This window comes from Tachyglossus aculeatus, chromosome 5 (genome assembly GCF_015852505.1).
Source record: "Tachyglossus aculeatus isolate mTacAcu1 chromosome 5, mTacAcu1.pri, whole genome shotgun sequence".
In the NCBI taxonomy this organism is placed as follows: Eukaryota; Metazoa; Chordata; class Mammalia; order Monotremata; family Tachyglossidae; genus Tachyglossus; species Tachyglossus aculeatus.
The window spans coordinates 69869995-69887467 of record NC_052070.1 but is presented as its reverse complement, the minus strand read 5'-3'; the positions used below and the strand labels follow the sequence as shown (position 1 = coordinate 69887467).

At 47.5% G+C, this 17473-nt stretch overlaps 1 protein-coding gene across 1 annotated transcript; it reads right to left on the bottom strand.

The window, feature by feature from the left end:
* Positions 1-2878: 2878 nt before the first annotated feature.
* Positions 2879-16465, bottom strand: FBXL22 (F-box and leucine rich repeat protein 22). Its single transcript, XM_038747110.1, has 2 exons — positions 16019-16465; positions 2879-3584 (listed from the first exon to the last, which is right to left on the bottom strand). The coding sequence occupies exons 1-2, from the start codon at positions 16351-16353 to the stop codon at positions 3239-3241; spliced, it is 681 nt and encodes a 226-aa protein (XP_038603038.1). The 5' UTR covers positions 16354-16465; the 3' UTR covers positions 2879-3238.
* Between the last annotated feature and the right edge of the window lie 1008 nt (positions 16466-17473).

Here is a 17473-nt window from a genome sequence, read left to right as displayed (position 1 = left end):
CGAAACACACGCACACTCTCACTGTCACACTCTCTTCCTTAGAGTGAAAGGAAGCTAGTGAAGGTTCAGACTAGGACCCTGGGTGTGGATCCCAGACTGGACCAAAATGTCCCCTTCCTCCTTTGCCTGGAATCCTCCGTGTGTCCGAGGCAGGAGGGAGGGAGGCGGAGGCTGGTTTGGGCCAGAAACGTTGGCAAGGTCTGGGTAGAACTCAAAATACCTCCATCCTAGGATGCTCATTAGTATAGGTTGCAGCCGATCTGTCCCTTTCAAGTGTGGAGAGGGAAAGGCAGACAGCAAAAAGGTGTTTGGTATTCGTGAGTGCCATCAGTGGCCCCCGCTATGTCAGACTCAGGTATTTGAGATGTGAGTTGGGGGAGTAACATGAATTAGCTTGGCTCATTTGGGTCCTGCTGAGCCACAGTCATTAATTCCCCCTTCATGGAAGGCTTGAGGGGCTGCTCAGTCAGTGGTCCCATTAAGATGCTGGTGGCAGATTGAGTCCGCAGGGGTCCAGAAACCCATGCAGGCCACGATGTTATCGTTATTTAGCCCAAGACATTGGAAAACTAGAGTCAAATCCTGCACTGTGGCAGATTCCAGGAACTGCACATGGAGCAGTAGAGGAAGGAGGGGATTAGGGATTTGGTACCATCATTGAAATTCCTTTTTTACGCGCCTCCCAAAGTCCCAGCCTCGTTCACTCTCTGGTCATCTCGGTTCTAGCCCAGCACTGCTGACCATCCAGCCCGAGTCAATGGGCAGACACTTCCCAAAGTGGGTGGCTCTGAGTTTGCAAATCGGAACTTTGCTTGTTACCCTCCTTTTGAGAGATGATTAAGGTCACAGAAAGCTGGAGAGTGGAGAAGTGTTGCAGTTCAATGCAGAGTACTCTGAGTGTGCCAGTTACCGATTAAGCTTGATCACTTTAGAAGCAGCGTGGCTTAGTGGAAAGAGCCTGGGTTTGGGAGTCGGAGGACATGAGTTCTAATTCTGACTCCACCACTTATCAGCTGTGTGACCTTATGCAAGTCACGTAACTTCTCTGTTCCTCAATTAGTTCATCTGTCAAATGGGGATTAAGACTGTGAGCCCCACGTGGGACAACCTGATTACCTTGCATAACAATGTTGGTATTCGTTAAACACTTACTATGTGCCAAGCACTGTTCTAAGCACTGGGGGGGGGGGGGGGTTTACAAGGTGATCAGGTTGTCCCACGTGGGGCTCCCAGTCTTAATCTCCATTTTCCAGATGAGGTAACTGAGGCCCAGAGAAGTTAAGTGACTTGCCCAAAGTCACACAGCTGACAAGTGGCAGAGCTGGGATTAGAACCCATAACCTATGACTCCCAAACCCAGGCTCTTTCCACAGAGCCACACTGCTTCTCTACCCCAGCACTTAGAACAGTGCTTGGCACATAGTAAGCACTTAACAAATGCCATCGTTATTATTTTAGGAGCCTTTTCTTTTGAAAGTTCTTTGCTGTTTTGCAACAAGCGCAGGGCTGGGTCTCTGACAAATATGTGAATAAAGCCCAAAGAAGTGAAGGCAGGAAGTTCTTGAAATGTAAAAAATAAGGTGATCAAATTTCCTAGAACGATGCCATGCATAGAAGCAATTTTATAAAATTAGATAGTTGATTCGTGACTGACCAATAACCTTTCATTAGCACCCTCCTGAGTCAGGCAGCCACAGGAACAGATAACAGGATGATTTAACTCTCCTGCTTTCAACGTGAACAACAGGTATGTGAATGTGTTTAGATGGTAATGTGAATGTGAGGATGACTTAAGCCTCCTTCCTTCAAGGTGAGCAACAGGTGATGTGTTTAAATGTGAATGTATTGGTTGCATTGGGCTATTGTGGTGATGAAGCAGATTATCTGGCTAGCTGAGACTTTCCAGATCTTCCCTGGAGAGGATGAGAACCCCCTCATTTTCAAGATAGAGGACTCTGGCTTATTGTTGGGGATAAAGGGTCCAAGTAAGGGTGAGCTGAGGGTGAGGGAAACTTGTATTTTTCTGGATGGAATCGCCTTGTGAAGGGATTATGAAGAGGTGGTGGGCTAGCCTCCCGCCGTCACCAAACTGGTTTTTTTTCTCCTGACTTGAGCAAGTGTCCTCTCATGAGCCCAATAATAGTAATAATAGTTGTGGTATTTAAGCACTTACAGTGTGCCAAGCACAGGCATAGATCCATGGTCTATCAATCCCCGTCCCACATGAGCTCATAGACTAAGAAGGAGAAGGAAGGACTGGTAATTCATCCCTATTTTGCAGATGAAGAAACTGAGGCCCAGAGAAGGGAAAGTAGAACTTGGTTCAGTTGCTGCAGCAGAGTTCCTCTCCATCATCCAAAGCCACCTTTTGCAGATGGACAGTGAGGTCTTGGAGACCATTTCTGGGGTCTGTAGAGACTTAAATTGTACCTTTGTGGGTTCTGCCCTTCCATTTGGGTGGGTAACGGCTATTTGCCTGTAATACCTCCATCACATTCCTTCTAGACTGTAAGCTTACTGTAGGCAGGGAACTGATTTACCAGCTCTTCTATATTGTACTTTCCCAAGCACTTAGTACAGTGCTCTGCACACAGTAAGTGCTCAGTAAGATTGATTCCTCTCATCTGAGGCCTCAGAAAAACCCATGGACCCATTGGACAATCTACCAGGCTGTACCCCTGCAGTAAAGGTAAAATGGGGCACAACTCCCTCATCGTTGTTCAGTCTCCAGTCGGACATGGTGTTACCAAGGTTTAGGGAAGAGAAGTGGGTTGGGGGGATGTCTTTGGGGGCTTGTCCTGAAGAAAAAAGTCAGCAAAAAAAAAAAGAAAATAGGAACAAGACATACTCCGTTTCCTAAGGAAAACAATGACTCTGTTTTACAAAAAAGTCCTAGGCAACCGCAACTGAAATCTTTTATCAGCCTGTTCAAGCCTTTCTCCCATCATCCTCATGGAGGATCATCTTCAGCATGAATCAAAAACATGCACTTCAAAGCGGGGGCAATCTGGACTTCAGATAGAGACGGCAGAGTAGGGTAAGGAGAATCCTTGCATCCAATCCAAGTGGAAGTTGGCCATTCCCCCCCATCATTCCCAGCTCCTTGGAGGCAGCGATCGTTTTGAGCATCTGGAGGGAGGACAGACCCGCTCCGGCCGGGACATCCTGAAAACAAAGCGATCCAACGTTTTTCAGAACGGTGAGGAGAAGGCATAATGGGAACGGGATACCGAGTGGGTTAGCGCTGGCTGTGCTTTCTCCCCGGCCAGTCCAGAGTCAGCTTCTGCACGGGTTGAGTGTCTGGGATCATGGCGGCGCTCCTCTCGGCCCTCAGGGTCACCAGAGGGCACTTCTCCCGCACCTGCTTCAGCCCCGCCTGGCTCACGTTCCGGCAGAAGTCCACGTTGAGCGTCTGCAGGGAGCCCCCGTAGACGGTGACGGCGGCCAGGGTCTGGTTGGTGATCCGCACACAGTTCTCCAGCTTGAGGGTCCTGAGGTAGGGGCAGCTCCTCAGCAGCAGCGTGATGGAGTCGTCCGTCACGTGGCCACAGCCCGAGAGCATCAGTGAAAGGAGGTTGGGACACCTGAAGGGGACCAGGGATGCCGAGTCAGTGGGAGAGAAGCAAGGAAAAGGCCAGGGTTGTGCTGGCTCACGGGGCTGGTCTCAGGAAGCAGAAATCCACTCCCATCGCCACCGGGACACCTGACTGCTGCTCAGTTAGGACGACTTAGACCAGTGATTTTTCCACTAGGCCATGCCACTTCTAGATGGTAAGCTCATTCTGGACAGGGAACAGGTCTGCTAATTCCCTGGTACTATACTCTCCCAAGTGCTTAGTACAGCGCTCTGCACATAAGCGTGCAATACATACCACTGATTGATTGAAGTGTTCTGACTCTCAGTGCTTCTAGATGGTAAGCTCATTCTGGACAGGGAACAGGTCCACTAATTCTCTTATACTCTCCCAAGCACTTAGTACAGTGCTCTGCACATAGTAAGCACTCAATAAATACCATTGAGTGAGTGCTCCAACTCTCAGGCCTGTGCTCTTTCTACTATTCATTCATTCATTCGTATTTATTGAGCGCTTACTGTGTGCAGAGCACTGTACTAAGCGCTTGGGAAGTACAAGTTGGCAACATATAGAGACGGTCCCTACCCAACAGTGGGCTACTAGGCCTTGCCCCTTCTAGACTGTAAGCTCATTCTGGGCAGGTCTGCTAATTCTCTTGTATGTAACTCCGGAGTGCTTAGTACAGTGCTTTGCACATAGTAATTGCTCAGTAAGTACCTTTGATTGATTGAAAGGCTGGGCCTGATCGGCCCCAGGGAGATTCATGGCCAGCATCCAGTCTGCCCTTGTATTACACGAGGGAGGGAGGAGCCCTCTTCGACTAAAGGAGCCCTTTTAGACTGTGAGCCCACTGTTGGGTAGGGACTGTCTCTATATGTTGCCAACTTGTACTTCCCAAGTGCTTAGTGCAGTGCTGTGCACACAGTAAGCGCTCAATAAATACGATTGATTGATTGACTAACCTGTTCACAGCAGTTGACCTGGGTGAAGCTGTTGGCACCCACTTGAAGTCACCCTGGGGGCCACTGAGGTTGAGAGCATCCACGGCATAAGGGACAATCCAGCCCCAATCTGTCCTATTCTCACCATCCTGAGCTAGTGCTCCTTTAGTGGAACAGTGTACTCAGTGGAAAGAACCTGGGCCTAGGAGTGAGAGGACCTGTGTTCTTATATGTTGCCAACTTGTACTTCCCAAGCGCTTAGTACAGTGCTCTGCACACAGTAAGTGCTCAATAAATACGATTGGTTGATTGATTATCCTGACTCCGCCTCTTACCTTCTGTGTGACCTTAGTCGTCACATCACTTTCATTCATTCATTCACTTGTATTTATTGAGCACTTACTGTGTGCAGAGCACTGTACTAAGCGCTTGGGAAGTACAAGTTGGCAACATATAGAGACGGTCCCTGCCCAACAACGAGCTCACAGTCTAGAAGGGGGAGACAGACAACCAAACAAAACATGTGGACAGGTGTCAAGTCATCAGAATAAATAGAAATAAAGCTAGATGCACATCATTAACAAAATAAATAGAATAGTAAATATGTACAAGTAAAATAGAGTAATAAATCTGTACAAACATATATACAGGTGCTGTGGGGAGGGGAAGAAGGTAGGGTGGGGGGGGTGGGGAGGGGGAAAGGAAGGAGGGGGCTCAGTCTGGGAAGGCCTCCTGGAGGAGATGAGCTCTCAGTAGGGCTTTGAAGGGAGGAAGCAAGCTAGCTTGGCGGATATGCGGAGGGAGGGCGTTCCAGGCCAGGGGGAGGACGTGGGTCAGGGGTCGATGGCGGGACAGGCGAGAACGAGGCACAGCAAGGTTAGCAGCAGAGGAATGGAGGGTGTGGGCTGGGCTGTAGAAGGAGAGAAGGGAGGTGAGGTAGGAGTGGGCGAGGTGATGGACAGCCTTGAAGCCGAGAGTGAGGAGTTTTTGCTTGATGCGTAGGTTGGTAGCCACTGGAGATTTTTGAAGAGGGGAGTAACATGCCCAGAGCGTTTCTGCATAAAGATGATCCGGGCAGCGGCAGTCCCCTCCTCTGCAAACTGAGGATTGAATACCTCAAGAGAGACGTTAGGGATGGCACTTATTCTGTGAGAGCGCAGGTAGGCTACGCTGGGCTTGTCCACTGCTCTTTTCAGCGGGTACTTCTCCTCTGGCCTGGATGGAGTCTGCGGAGTAATCTGACAGGGCAGGAGAGGGATTTAAACGAAGACCAGCCCCATTGCTGCCTGTTGGGCAGTGGGGAAGCTACTGCATGGAGAGAGGAGACGGACAGACAGCTAGATCTCAGTCCGGTGTTCTGAAGTTAATAATAATATTATGATACTTGTTAAGTGCTTCCTAAGTGCCAAGCACTGTTTTAAGCACTGAGGTAGATAGAAGTTAATCAGGTTGGACACAGTCCCTGTCACACATAGGGCTCACAATCTTAATCTTGAGAAGCAGCGTGGCTCAGTGGAAAGAGCACGGGCTTTGGAGTCAGAGGTCATGGGTTCGAATCCCCACTCCGCCACATGTCTGCTGTGTGACCTTGGGCAAGTCACTTAACTTCTCGAGCCTCAGTTACCTCATCTGGAAAATGGGGATTAAGACTGTGAACCCCACATGGGACAACCTGATCACTTTGTATCCCCCCCCCCCAGCGCTTAGAACAGTGCTTTGCACATAGTAAGCGCTTAACAAATGCCAACATTATTATTATTCTTATTATTATTCTCTGGGCCTCAGTTCCCTCATCTGTAAAATGGAGATGAAGACTGTGAGCCCCCCTGTGGGACAATCTGATCGCCTTGTATCTCCCCCAGTGCTTAGAACAGTGCTCTGCACATAGTAAGCACTTAATAAATGCCATTATTATTATTATTAGTAATCCCCACGTTACAAATGAGGTAACTGAGGCCCAGAGAAGTTAAGTGACTGGCCCAGAGTCACACAGCAAACATGTAGTGGAGCCGGGATTAGATCCCAGGTCCTTCTGACTCTCAGGGCCATGCGCAATCACATTTTGTTTGTATGTTTGGTTTTGTTCTCTGTCTCCCCCTTTTAGACTGTGAGCCCGCTGTTGGGTAGGGACTGTCTCTATATGTTGCCAAAGCGTACTTCCCCAGCGCTTAGTACAGTGCTCTGCACACAGTAAGCACTCAATAAATACGATTGATGATGATGATGCTTAGATGCAGCGGTCACGCTGTCATAGGCAAAGTCCTACTTGGTTTCAACAGTGGTTTCCGCCAAGAAAAAGCTAAGGAGTCCCAAGCTGTGGGCAGCAGAGAGTTGCGGCGCCTTTGGTGACACTCGAGTGTATGAAACAACTGGCTGCTTCCCAAGGCTGGGCTCTTTTCTGAGGTGAATTAGAACAGCTAGAGGATTCCTGTAAAATAGCTAACTTCATCCCTGTACCCTAAAAGGGTACTGTCGGGCCAATTTACTAATGGGGTTTCCAAATGGGCCAAGCTGCCCCCTCTCCCGACCAAGGATTAATTGGAGAGCATGACAGACCATGGAATAAACCCCTTGGATTAAGAGCAAGGCTTCACTAAGAAGGTGGGCAGGTTGTAAGAGAAGCGGCGTGGCTCAGTGAAAAGAGCCCGGGCTTTGGCGTCAGAGGTCATGGGTTCAAATCCCAGCTACTGGGGGGTTATTAGTAGATCACTACGAAGGCACTGTGAAACTATCACAGTCATGAGGGCTGGTTAGCAACAGTAACGGCATCGGGCGTGAAGCACTAGGCTAAACGCAAGCATAAAGACGAGGTAAGCATTAAAAATTGTCAGCTGTGTGACTTTGGGCAAGTCATCCTGTATGTATGTTTGTACATATTTATTACTCTATTTTACTTGTACATATCTATTCTATTTATTTTATTTTGTTAGTATGTTTGGTTTTGTTCTCTGTCTCCCCCTTTTAGACTGTGAGCCCACTGTTGGGTAGGGACCGCCTCTATATGTTGCCAACTTGTACTTCCCAAGCGCTTAGTACAGTGCTCTGCACACAGTAAGCGCTCAATAAATACGATTGATGATGACTTAACTCTCTGTGCCTAAGTTCCCTCATCTGTAAAATGGGGATAAAGACTGTGAGCCCCCTGTGGGACAACCGGATCATCTTGTAACCTCCCCAGTGCTTACAACAGTGCTTTGCACATAGTAAGCACTTAATAAATGCCGTCATTATTATTATTGTAAGAGTGAAGGGGCCCTGAGGAGGGGCAGATAGAGCAGGCAGAGCCAGTAGCATGTATGAGCATGGCCTAATGGTTAGACCACAGGCATGGGAGTTAGAAGGTCATGGGTTCTAATCCCAGTTCTGACACGTGTCTGCTGTGTGGCCTTGGGCAAGTCACTTCACTTACCTGGGCCTCAGTTCCCTCATCTGTCAAATGGGGATTGAGACTGGGAACCCCATGTGGGACGGGGACTGTGTTCAAACCGATTTGCTTGTGTCCACCCTAGCAGTGTCTAGCATATAGAAAGCACTTAAATACCATCATGCTGGCCATGAATCTCCATGGGGCCGATGGTATTAATTAAGTGCTTACTATTTATTTTATTTTGTTAATATGTTTTGTTTTGTTCTCTGTCTCCCCCTTCTAGACTGTGAGCCCACTGTTGGGTAGGGACCGTCTCTGTATGTTGCCAATTTGTACGTCCCAAGCGCTTAGTCCAGTGCTCTGCACACAGTAAGCGCTCAATAAATACGACAATGAATGAATGTGCCATGCACTGTTCTAAGCGCTGAGATAGATACAAGGTTATCGGGTTGCCCCAGGTGGGGCTCACAGTCTTAATCCCCATTTGACAGATGGGGTGACTGAGGCACAGAGAAGTGAAGTGACTTGCCCAAAGTCTCACAGCTGACAAGTGGCGGAGCCAGGATTAGGACCCACGACCTCTAACTCCCAAGCCCAGGCTCTTTCCACTAAGCCACGTTGCTTCTCTATAATGGTATTTATTAAGCGCTTACTATGTGCCAAGCACTGTTCTATGCACTGGGGTAGATATAGGGTATTATTATTATTCATTCATTCATTCAATTGTATTTATTGAGCGCTTACTGTGTGCAGAGCACTGTACTAAGCGCTTGGGAAGTACAGGTTGGCAACATATAGAGATGGTCCCTACCCAACAGTGGGCTCACAGTATAGAAGGAGGAGACAGACAACAAAACAAAACATATTAACAAAATAAAATAAATAGAATAAATATGTGCAAGTAAAATAGAGTAATAAATACGTACAAACATATATACAGGATCTGAAAGGCAACAGCCAGCTACTGGGGGGTTATTAGTAGATCACTACGAAGGCACTGTGAAACTATCACAGTCATGAGGGCTGGTTAGCAACAGTAACGGCATCGGGCGTGAAGCACTAGGCTAAACGCAAGCATAAAGACGAGGTAAGCATTAAAAAGTCAGGTGCGTTCTGAGAACGCTCGGAGAAATTCTTTTTTTGCCTATAAAGGGCTTTTTTCTCATTACATCACACCGTCGACCTCTAGATCGGTTATATTATGTTACTTTCTTTCTCTTTGAGGAAGTTCTTTAATAATAACCCCCACTTTATAGACAGCCGATTGGGCCTGTTGACGTGGAAAACAGAAAACATTTGATCTACCCTTCCCTGAGCCGGGGGCTCCCTCCATTAGCTGTTGCTCGGTGCAGGAAACTCTGCAACTGAGGCAGCTGCTCCTTTAGTGGAACAATGCAGCCCGGTGGAAAGAGCCCAAACCTGGGAAAAAGAGGACCTTGGTTCTACTTCTGGCTCCACTTCTTACCGGCATTAGATCTTGGGCAAGTCACTTCACTTCTCTGTGCCTCAGTTCTCTCATCTGCAAAATGGGAATTCAATGCCTGTGCTCCCTACGTAGAATGTGACCCCCATATGGGACCTGATAATCTTGTATCTACCCCAGTTCTTAACGCAGTGACTGGGACATAGAAAGCACTTAAAAACCACAAGTATTATTATTAGTCAAACATTTGTTCCCATGGGCTTGTTTAGACAGCCAGGCCTTTTGACCCAATTTGTACTTCCCAAGAGCTTAGTACAGTGCTCTGCATATAGTAAGCGCTCAATAAATACGATTGATGGTGATGATGATGCCCCAATTGCTGTGAATATAAGCAGCCCCCACCCCCTCACACACACCTAAGGTGGGTGAAATAGTGCCTATGTTTGCCTCACAGCTGCTTTCCATTGTCTTGTTTCACTGTCTCTATAATTACAGGGCGTAAAGCAAGTTTATTCATTCAATCGTATTTACTGAGCACTTACTGTGTGCAGAGCACCGTACTAAGTGCACGGAAAGTACAATTCAGCAACAAAGAGAGAATCACAGTCTAGAATAATTATAATAAAAATGATGGTATTAGTTAAGCTCACAGAGAGGGGCTCACAGTCTAGAATAATTATAATAAAAATGATGGTATTTGTTAAGCTCAGTAAAAGCCCCGGAAAGCTACCCACCATCTCTCTCTCTCTCTCGTTTTTAGGGTAGTTGTTTAAATTTAAGCATTTGTAAAAGGGGGATTAAGATTGTGAGCCCCAGGAGAAGCAGCGTGGCTCAATGGAAAGAGCCCGGGCTTTGGAGTTGGAGGTCAGGGGTTCAAATCCCGGCTCCGCCAATCAATCAATCAATCAATCAATCGTATTTATTGAGCGCTTACTATGTGCAGAGCACTGTACTAAGCGCTTGGGAAGTACAAATTGGCATCACATAGAGACAGTCCCTACCCAACAGTGGGCTCACAGTCTAAAAGGGGGAGACAGAGAACAGAACCAAACATACCAACAAAATAAAATAAGTAGGATAGAAATGTACAAGTAAAATAAATAAATAAATAAATAAATAGAGTAATAAATATCTACAACCATATATACATATATACAGGTGCTGTGGGGAAGGGAAGGAGGTAAGACAGGGGGATGGAGAGGGGGACGAGGGGGAGAGGAAAGAAGGGGCTCAGTCTGGGAAGGCCTCCTGGAGGAGGTGAGCTCTCAGCAGGGCCTTGAAGGGAGGAAGAGAGCTAGCTTGGCAGATGGGCAGAGGGAGGGCATTCCAGGCCCGGGGGATGAGGTGGGCCGGGGGTCGATGGCGGGACAGGCGAGAGCAAGGTACAGTGAGGAGATTAGTGGTGGAGGAGCGGAGGGTGCGGGCTGGGCAGTAGAAGGAGAGAAGGGAGGTGAGGTAGGAGGGGGCGAGGTGATGGACAGCCTTGAAGCCCAGGGTGAGGAGTTTCTGCCTGATGCGCAGATTGATCGGTAGCCATTGGAGGTTTTTGAGGAGGGGAGTGATATGTCCAGAGCGTTTCTGGACAAAGATAATCCGGGCAGCAGCATGAAGTATGGATTGAAGTGGAGAGAGACACGAGGATGGGAGATCAGAGAGAAGGCTAGTGCAGTAGTCCAGACGGGATAGGATGAGATCTTGAATGAGCAGGGTAGCGGTTTGGATGGAGAGGAAAGGGCGGATCTTGGCAATGTTGTCAGCTGTGTGACTTTGGGCAAGTCACTTCTCTGGGCCTCAGTTATCTCATCTGTAAAATGGAGATTAAGACTGGGAGCCTCTTGGGACAACCTGATCATTTTGTAACCTCCCCAGTGCTTAGAACAGTGCTCTGCACATAGTAAGCGCTTAATAAATGCCATTATTATTATTATTATTACCCAAGTACCTGGCTCATGTTCTTAATCCCCATTTTACAAATGAGGCACCTGAGGCACAAAGAAGTTGAGTCACTTGTTGAAGGTCAACCAGCAGACAAGTGGCAGAGCAGGATTAGAACCCAGGTCCTTTAAACCCCAGGCCTGGGCTCTTTCCATTAGGCCACCTTCTTGACCACATAAGGTGGTATTAATCCTTTTACATTGCTAAATGCCCACTGCCCTGGCCCTTCAGTTTGTGTCCTAAGAGCCTGGGGAAGCAGCGTGGCTCAGTGGAAAGAGCCCGGGCTTTGGAGTCGGAGGCTGTGGGTTCAAATCCCGGCTCCGCCACTTGTCAGCTGTGTGACTTTGGTCAAGTCACTTCACTTCTCTGGGCCTCAGTTCCCTCATCTGTAAAATGGGGATGAAGACTGTGAGCCCCTCGTGGGACAACCTCATCACCTTGTAGCTACCCCCACTCTTAGAACAGTACTTTGCACATAGTAAGCGCTAACAAATACCAACATTATTATCATTATTATTATTACAAGAGGCAAGTTCATTGCTTCCAGGACAGAGATTTAGGATAAATGGAGAACTGGTTTTTAAAGGAAAGTGACCTGTGAGCTGATACTTTCACTCCTGTTTCAGCCCATACCGCTGCTGGATACGGCATGTATTAAACCTGAATGGCAGCAGACTGGCTGAATTGGATTTTCTGTCACAAACTGAATCACCAACACCGTTTAAAGTGTTTTTCCTTTGTTCCCTGACTTCCCCACTATACAGGCTGGCACTCCAAGCAAGGTTCTCTTAGCAAGTATTGAGAAAAGGAATTGTAGGCTGGTCTTTGTCCCAGGCCGGTGTCCTGTGAGTCCCACTCTCTTATTAGAAACTACTCTGACTTTGGGTATATTTTTTGGTTCGGCCTGGAAGCCATTGAATGTAGTGGCTCTTTAGCTCCCTTTTGAATCTGCTGATGCGTATTCTTTTCTTATCCCTCAGAGATCTGCAAGCTAGTTATTAGGCTAAAGTCCTCCATCTCCTCCAAAACGCCCTAAGCGCTCTTTTCCTTTTTTTTTTTAAAATGGTATTGGTTAAGTGCTTACAATGTGCCAATCAATCAATCATATTTATTGAGCGCTTACTGTGTGCAGAGCACTGTACTAAGCGCTTGGGAAGTACAAGTTGGCAACATATAGAGACAGGCACTGTTCTAAGCGCCGGGGTAGATAGGAGCTAATCAGGTTGGACACAGTCCACGTCCCACATGGGGCTCACAGTCTTAATCCCCATTTTACAGATGAGAGAACTGAGATGCAGAGAAATGAGGCGACTTGCCCAACGTCACACAGCAGACAAGTGGCAGAGTTGGGATTAGAACCCAGGTCTTTCTGATTCCTTTTTTTCCACTGACTTGCTCCCTTTATCCCTCTCCCCTCCCAGCCCCACGGCACTTACGTACAAATCCATATTTATTTATGCCTGTCTCCCCCCTTTAGACTGTAAACTTATTGTGATCTGGGAGAGTGTCTGTTACAGTGTACTCTCCCAAGCACTTAATACAGTGCTCTGCACACAGTAAGCACTCGATAAATGTGACAGATTAAAGTCTGCGTTAGGGGTGGGGCATTGAAAGGGCTAGGCATAAAGGCAGGTTTCTGTTTTGCAGACGGAGCAACTCTGATCAAGGCCTAAGATTTTTGCTTTTGTTCCACTGTGAGCCCACTATTGGGTAGGGACTGTCTCTATATGTTGCCAACTTGTACTTCCCAAGCGCTTAGTACAGTGCTCTGCACACAGTAAGCGCTCAATAAATACGATTGATGATGATGATGATATATGATTCACGCGGCTCCTATTTGACTATTGTTTTTCTTAGCTGATGTGCCACATTCGAGTCAGACCGGCAAGCGGTGCGACACAGAAACAGAAAAAGAAAGCACTAACCCGATCCGGACAATCTTTGCTTCTCTTGAGAAGCAGCATGGCCCAGTGCATACAGCTTGGGCCCGGGAGTCAGAAGGACCTGGGTTCTAATTCCAGCTCCACCACTTGTCTGCTGTGTGACCTCGGCGAGACACTTCACTTCTCTGGGCCTCAGTTACCTCATTGTAAAATGGGGAATAAGACCATTTGGGACAGGGACTGTTTCCAACCCGTTAAGCTTGTAGCTACCCTAACAGTAAAGTGTTTGCACATAGTAAGCGTTTAAATACCATAGGAAAAAAAAAATGTGAGCCCTGGGGCTTAAGGAGAAAGAGGAAAAAATTATCCGTGTCCATGGGGCTTAAGGAGAAAGAGGGAAATAAAACAGATCATAATTGTTGTCCCAAATCTATATGCCAGCATCTTCTCTGTCTTGTTAATTTTGGATTGTTAGTGTGCTCTTCTGGCTGGGGTGATCTGTCACGATTTGTTTGTAGCTAGGCCTGCTCCACTCTTGCCTGATTGTGGCTGAGGATTTTGCTTTGATTCCCAGTTATACTTTCCCTGGTGAGCTTGTTAAGGGTCTGTCACGTGGATTACAATGGGAATTTTTAGCCTTAAAAACTCAGCGTGTGAACACTTTCTCAACAGTTAGAGCCTTCCTCTGACATAAGGCAGCACGGCATAACCAAGATTCCTTCCCCTCTCAGAGGCGCTTTGTGAAGTATTGAAGTATTTTTAGACTGTGAGCCCACTGCTGGGTAGGGACTGTCTCTATATGTTACCAACTTGTACTTCCCAAGCGCTTAGTACAGGGCTCTGCACACAGTAAGCGCTCAATAAATACGATTGATGATGATGATGATGATTGCTCAAACCCGGAAGTGACCAAGATCAGATTTTTTTAAAAACCAAAAACCAACCAAAATCAAAAACATGACGGCAACTCCTTTATCCTTCTATCTTTTATATTGTACTCTCCCAAGCGGCAACTCCTTTATCCTTTTATCTTTTATATTGTACTCTCCCAAGGGCTTAGTACAGTGCTCTGCACACAGTAAGTGCTCACTAAATGTGACTGAATGATCCTCTTCCTCCTCCTGCAATTCCATTTTACTTCCATTTCCCCTCCGTCACTCACTTGGCTCCTCCCAGGCGTCACTGGAGCAGAGAACCAAAGTACTGCCACAAGCCTCCTCTGAGGCCTGTTTGTCAAATCTCTCCACACTGCTCCAGCCTGGGTATTCAGTATTGAGTGGTTTTCATGAATACCTGAACTTCATGCCTTATTGAATGCCTTAGTACAGTGCTAAGTGCTTAGTGCAGTGCTCTGCACACAGTAAGCGCTCAATAAATACGATTGATGATGATGGGACAACCTGATGATCTTGTATCCTCCCCAGCGCTTGGAACAGTGCTTTGCACATAGAAAGCACTTAACAAATGCCTTTATTTTGTTAATATGTTTGGTTTTGTTCTCTGTCTCCCTCTTCTAGACTGTGAGCCCACTGTTGGGTAGGGACCGTCTCTATACGTTGCCAACTTGTACTTCCCAAGCGCTTAGTACAGTGCTCTGCACACAGTAAGCGCTCAATAAATACGATTGAATGAATGAATGAATGAATGAATGATGAAGGCACATCTCCTCCAAGAAGCCTTCCCTGTCTAAGCCCTCCTCTCGTTTCCCACTGGAAAGAGCCCGGGCTTGGGAGTCAGAGGTCGCAGGTTCCAATCCCGGCTCTGCCCCTTGTCAGCTGGGTGACTTTGGGCAAGTCACTTCACTTCTCTGGGCCTCAGTTACCTCATCTGGAAAATGGGCACTAAGTCTGGGAGCCCCATGTGGGACAACCTGATTACCTTGTATCTACCCCAGTGTAATGTTGGCATTTGTTAAGCGCTTACTATGTGCAAAGCACTGTTCTAAGCGCTTGGGGGGGATACAAAGTGATCAGGTTGTCCCATGTGGGGCTCACAGTCTTAATCCCCATTTTACAGATGAGGTAACTGAGGCTCAGAGAAGTTAAGTGACTTGCCCAAGGTCACACAGCAGACATGTGGTGGAGCCGGGATTCGAACCCATGACCTCTGACACCAAAGCCCATGCTCTTTCCACTGAGCCACGCTGCTTCACTGCTACCCCAGTGCTTAGAACAGTGCTTGGCACATAATAAGTGCTTAACATATACCATCATCATCATCAATCAATCGTATTTATTGAGCGCTTACTGTGTGCAGAGCACTTTATTAAGCGCTTGGGAAGGACAAGTTGGCATCATCATCATCACTCCCTTCTGCGCTTCTCTTATTTGCTCTTTCATTCATCCTCCCTCACAGTGAGCTCACTATGGGTAGGTATGTGTCTGTTGTTATATTGTATTCTCCCAAGTGCTTAGTACAGAGCTTTGCACACAGTAGGTGTTCAATAAGTACAACTGAATGAATGAAAGAATGGTGGAGAAGCAGCGAGACCTAGTAGAAAGAGCCCAGGCCTGGGAATCAGAGGACCTGGGTTTAATCCCCCCCATTGCCAAGTGTCTGCTTGTGTGACCTTGGACAAGTCACTTCACTTCTCTGCGCCTCAGTTACCTCACCTGTAAAGTGGGGATTAAGACTGAGTTCCACGTGGGACATGGACTGATGAACTCTACCCCAGCGCTCAGTACAGTGCCTTCACACATAGTAAGCGCTAAAATACCATTTTCGGGATCCTCTACCAGCTACGATCACACTTCAGTTTCTTAAAAATGAAAGGAAAACTTGATGGGGATCGTAGGCCTCCACATTAGATTCTGACCCCCCCCCCGAAATGTCCTACTCTTATGGCAGCACGCAAAATCCGGTGACCAACGGCCTGCTTCCCACATCCCGCCTACCTGTGGCAAACTTGAAGCAGAAAGTCATTGACCAGGTTTTCGTGCTTGCTGCAGATGTCTCTCTGGAACGTGTTTTTCAGCCAGTCTTCAATGTTGCACACCTTCACTCTGCTTGAATGCCAGCAGATAGACAAATGCCTCAGCGCCGGGCCCAGGAGAAAGTTATCCTTCTTCAGCTCGATTAAGGAATTAAAACTCAACAGGGGCCAGAGTAAAGGATCCAGAAACACATCTCGCAGGTGGGAGCATGTCTTGGCTAAATTCCTCCTGCTGTCTTTGTCCAAAAAGGAGAAGAGATGTAACAGACACTCTCGATTGAGCTGGGTTATGTGCATGGCTGGGACAAAAACCCGTTGCTAGAGGAGCGAGACGCAGCAGCAGCGGCGGCCCTGGTGCGATCTCCCAACTGCAGCGGCGCCTCGGGGCCCTGACCCGACTCCCAATCAAGACCAGCCTGCGGGACATATATGGTTGAGGAATGGGATTTATTTTTGGTCAACAACTGGTCCAGAAGTTAAAAAAGGAAAACCCGGGCACGGATAGACGGACATGCACCGGCCTGTGTGATTCACTCCGCTTTCAGGGGGCTCAGGTCTCAGGCAGAAAGGGTGAAGCCAAATAAATCATTTCCTTAAAAGGGATCTTTCGCCTTTCAGTCGGTGGTGGTGTTTAACAGAAAACTTGTTGGGACAGAGGTGGCCGGACCATCGGAGCTTGTGGAGGCCGGGAGGGGATTGGAAATGGCAATCACCCCTGGAGTGAGTGTGACTGCAAGCTTCACACATCTTGACCAGGAGAAAGACCACCATTTCCATTTCCAAAGCTGGTCCGGCAGCAGAGCAGGCAATTGTTTATTCATTCCCACCTCCCTTTTGTGTAGCTTTCTGGTGTCAGCCTCCACGAGATTCAATTCTTAGCCTCTCCAGCAGCCCCGCGATAGCCAACTCTGTTAGGGTGCAAATATTTTCGCCCCAATAAGTACTGTGCCAAATAAAGGTGGGGCCTTAGCACTCCATAGCACTGCCCCCAGCTTTGCATCCACTTGTTTATAATAATAATAAAAATAATAATAACGATGGCATTTATTAAGCGCTTCCTATGTGCAAAGTGCTGTTGTAAGCACTGGGGAGGTTACAAGGTGATAAGGTTGTCCCATGGGGGGCTCACAGTCAATCTGCAAAATAGGGATTAAGACTGTGAACCCCACATGGGACAACCTGATCACCTTGTCTCCTCCCCAGCGCTTAGAACAGTGCTTTGCACATAGTAAGCGCTTAACAAATACCATTATTATTATTTTTTTAATCCCCATTTTACAGATGAGGTAACTGAGGCACAGAGAGGTGAAGTTACTTGCCCAAAGTCACAGAGCTGACAATTGGCAGAGCCTGAATTTGAACCCATGACCTCTGACTCCAAAGCCCGGGCTCTTTCCACTGAACCACGCTGCTTCTC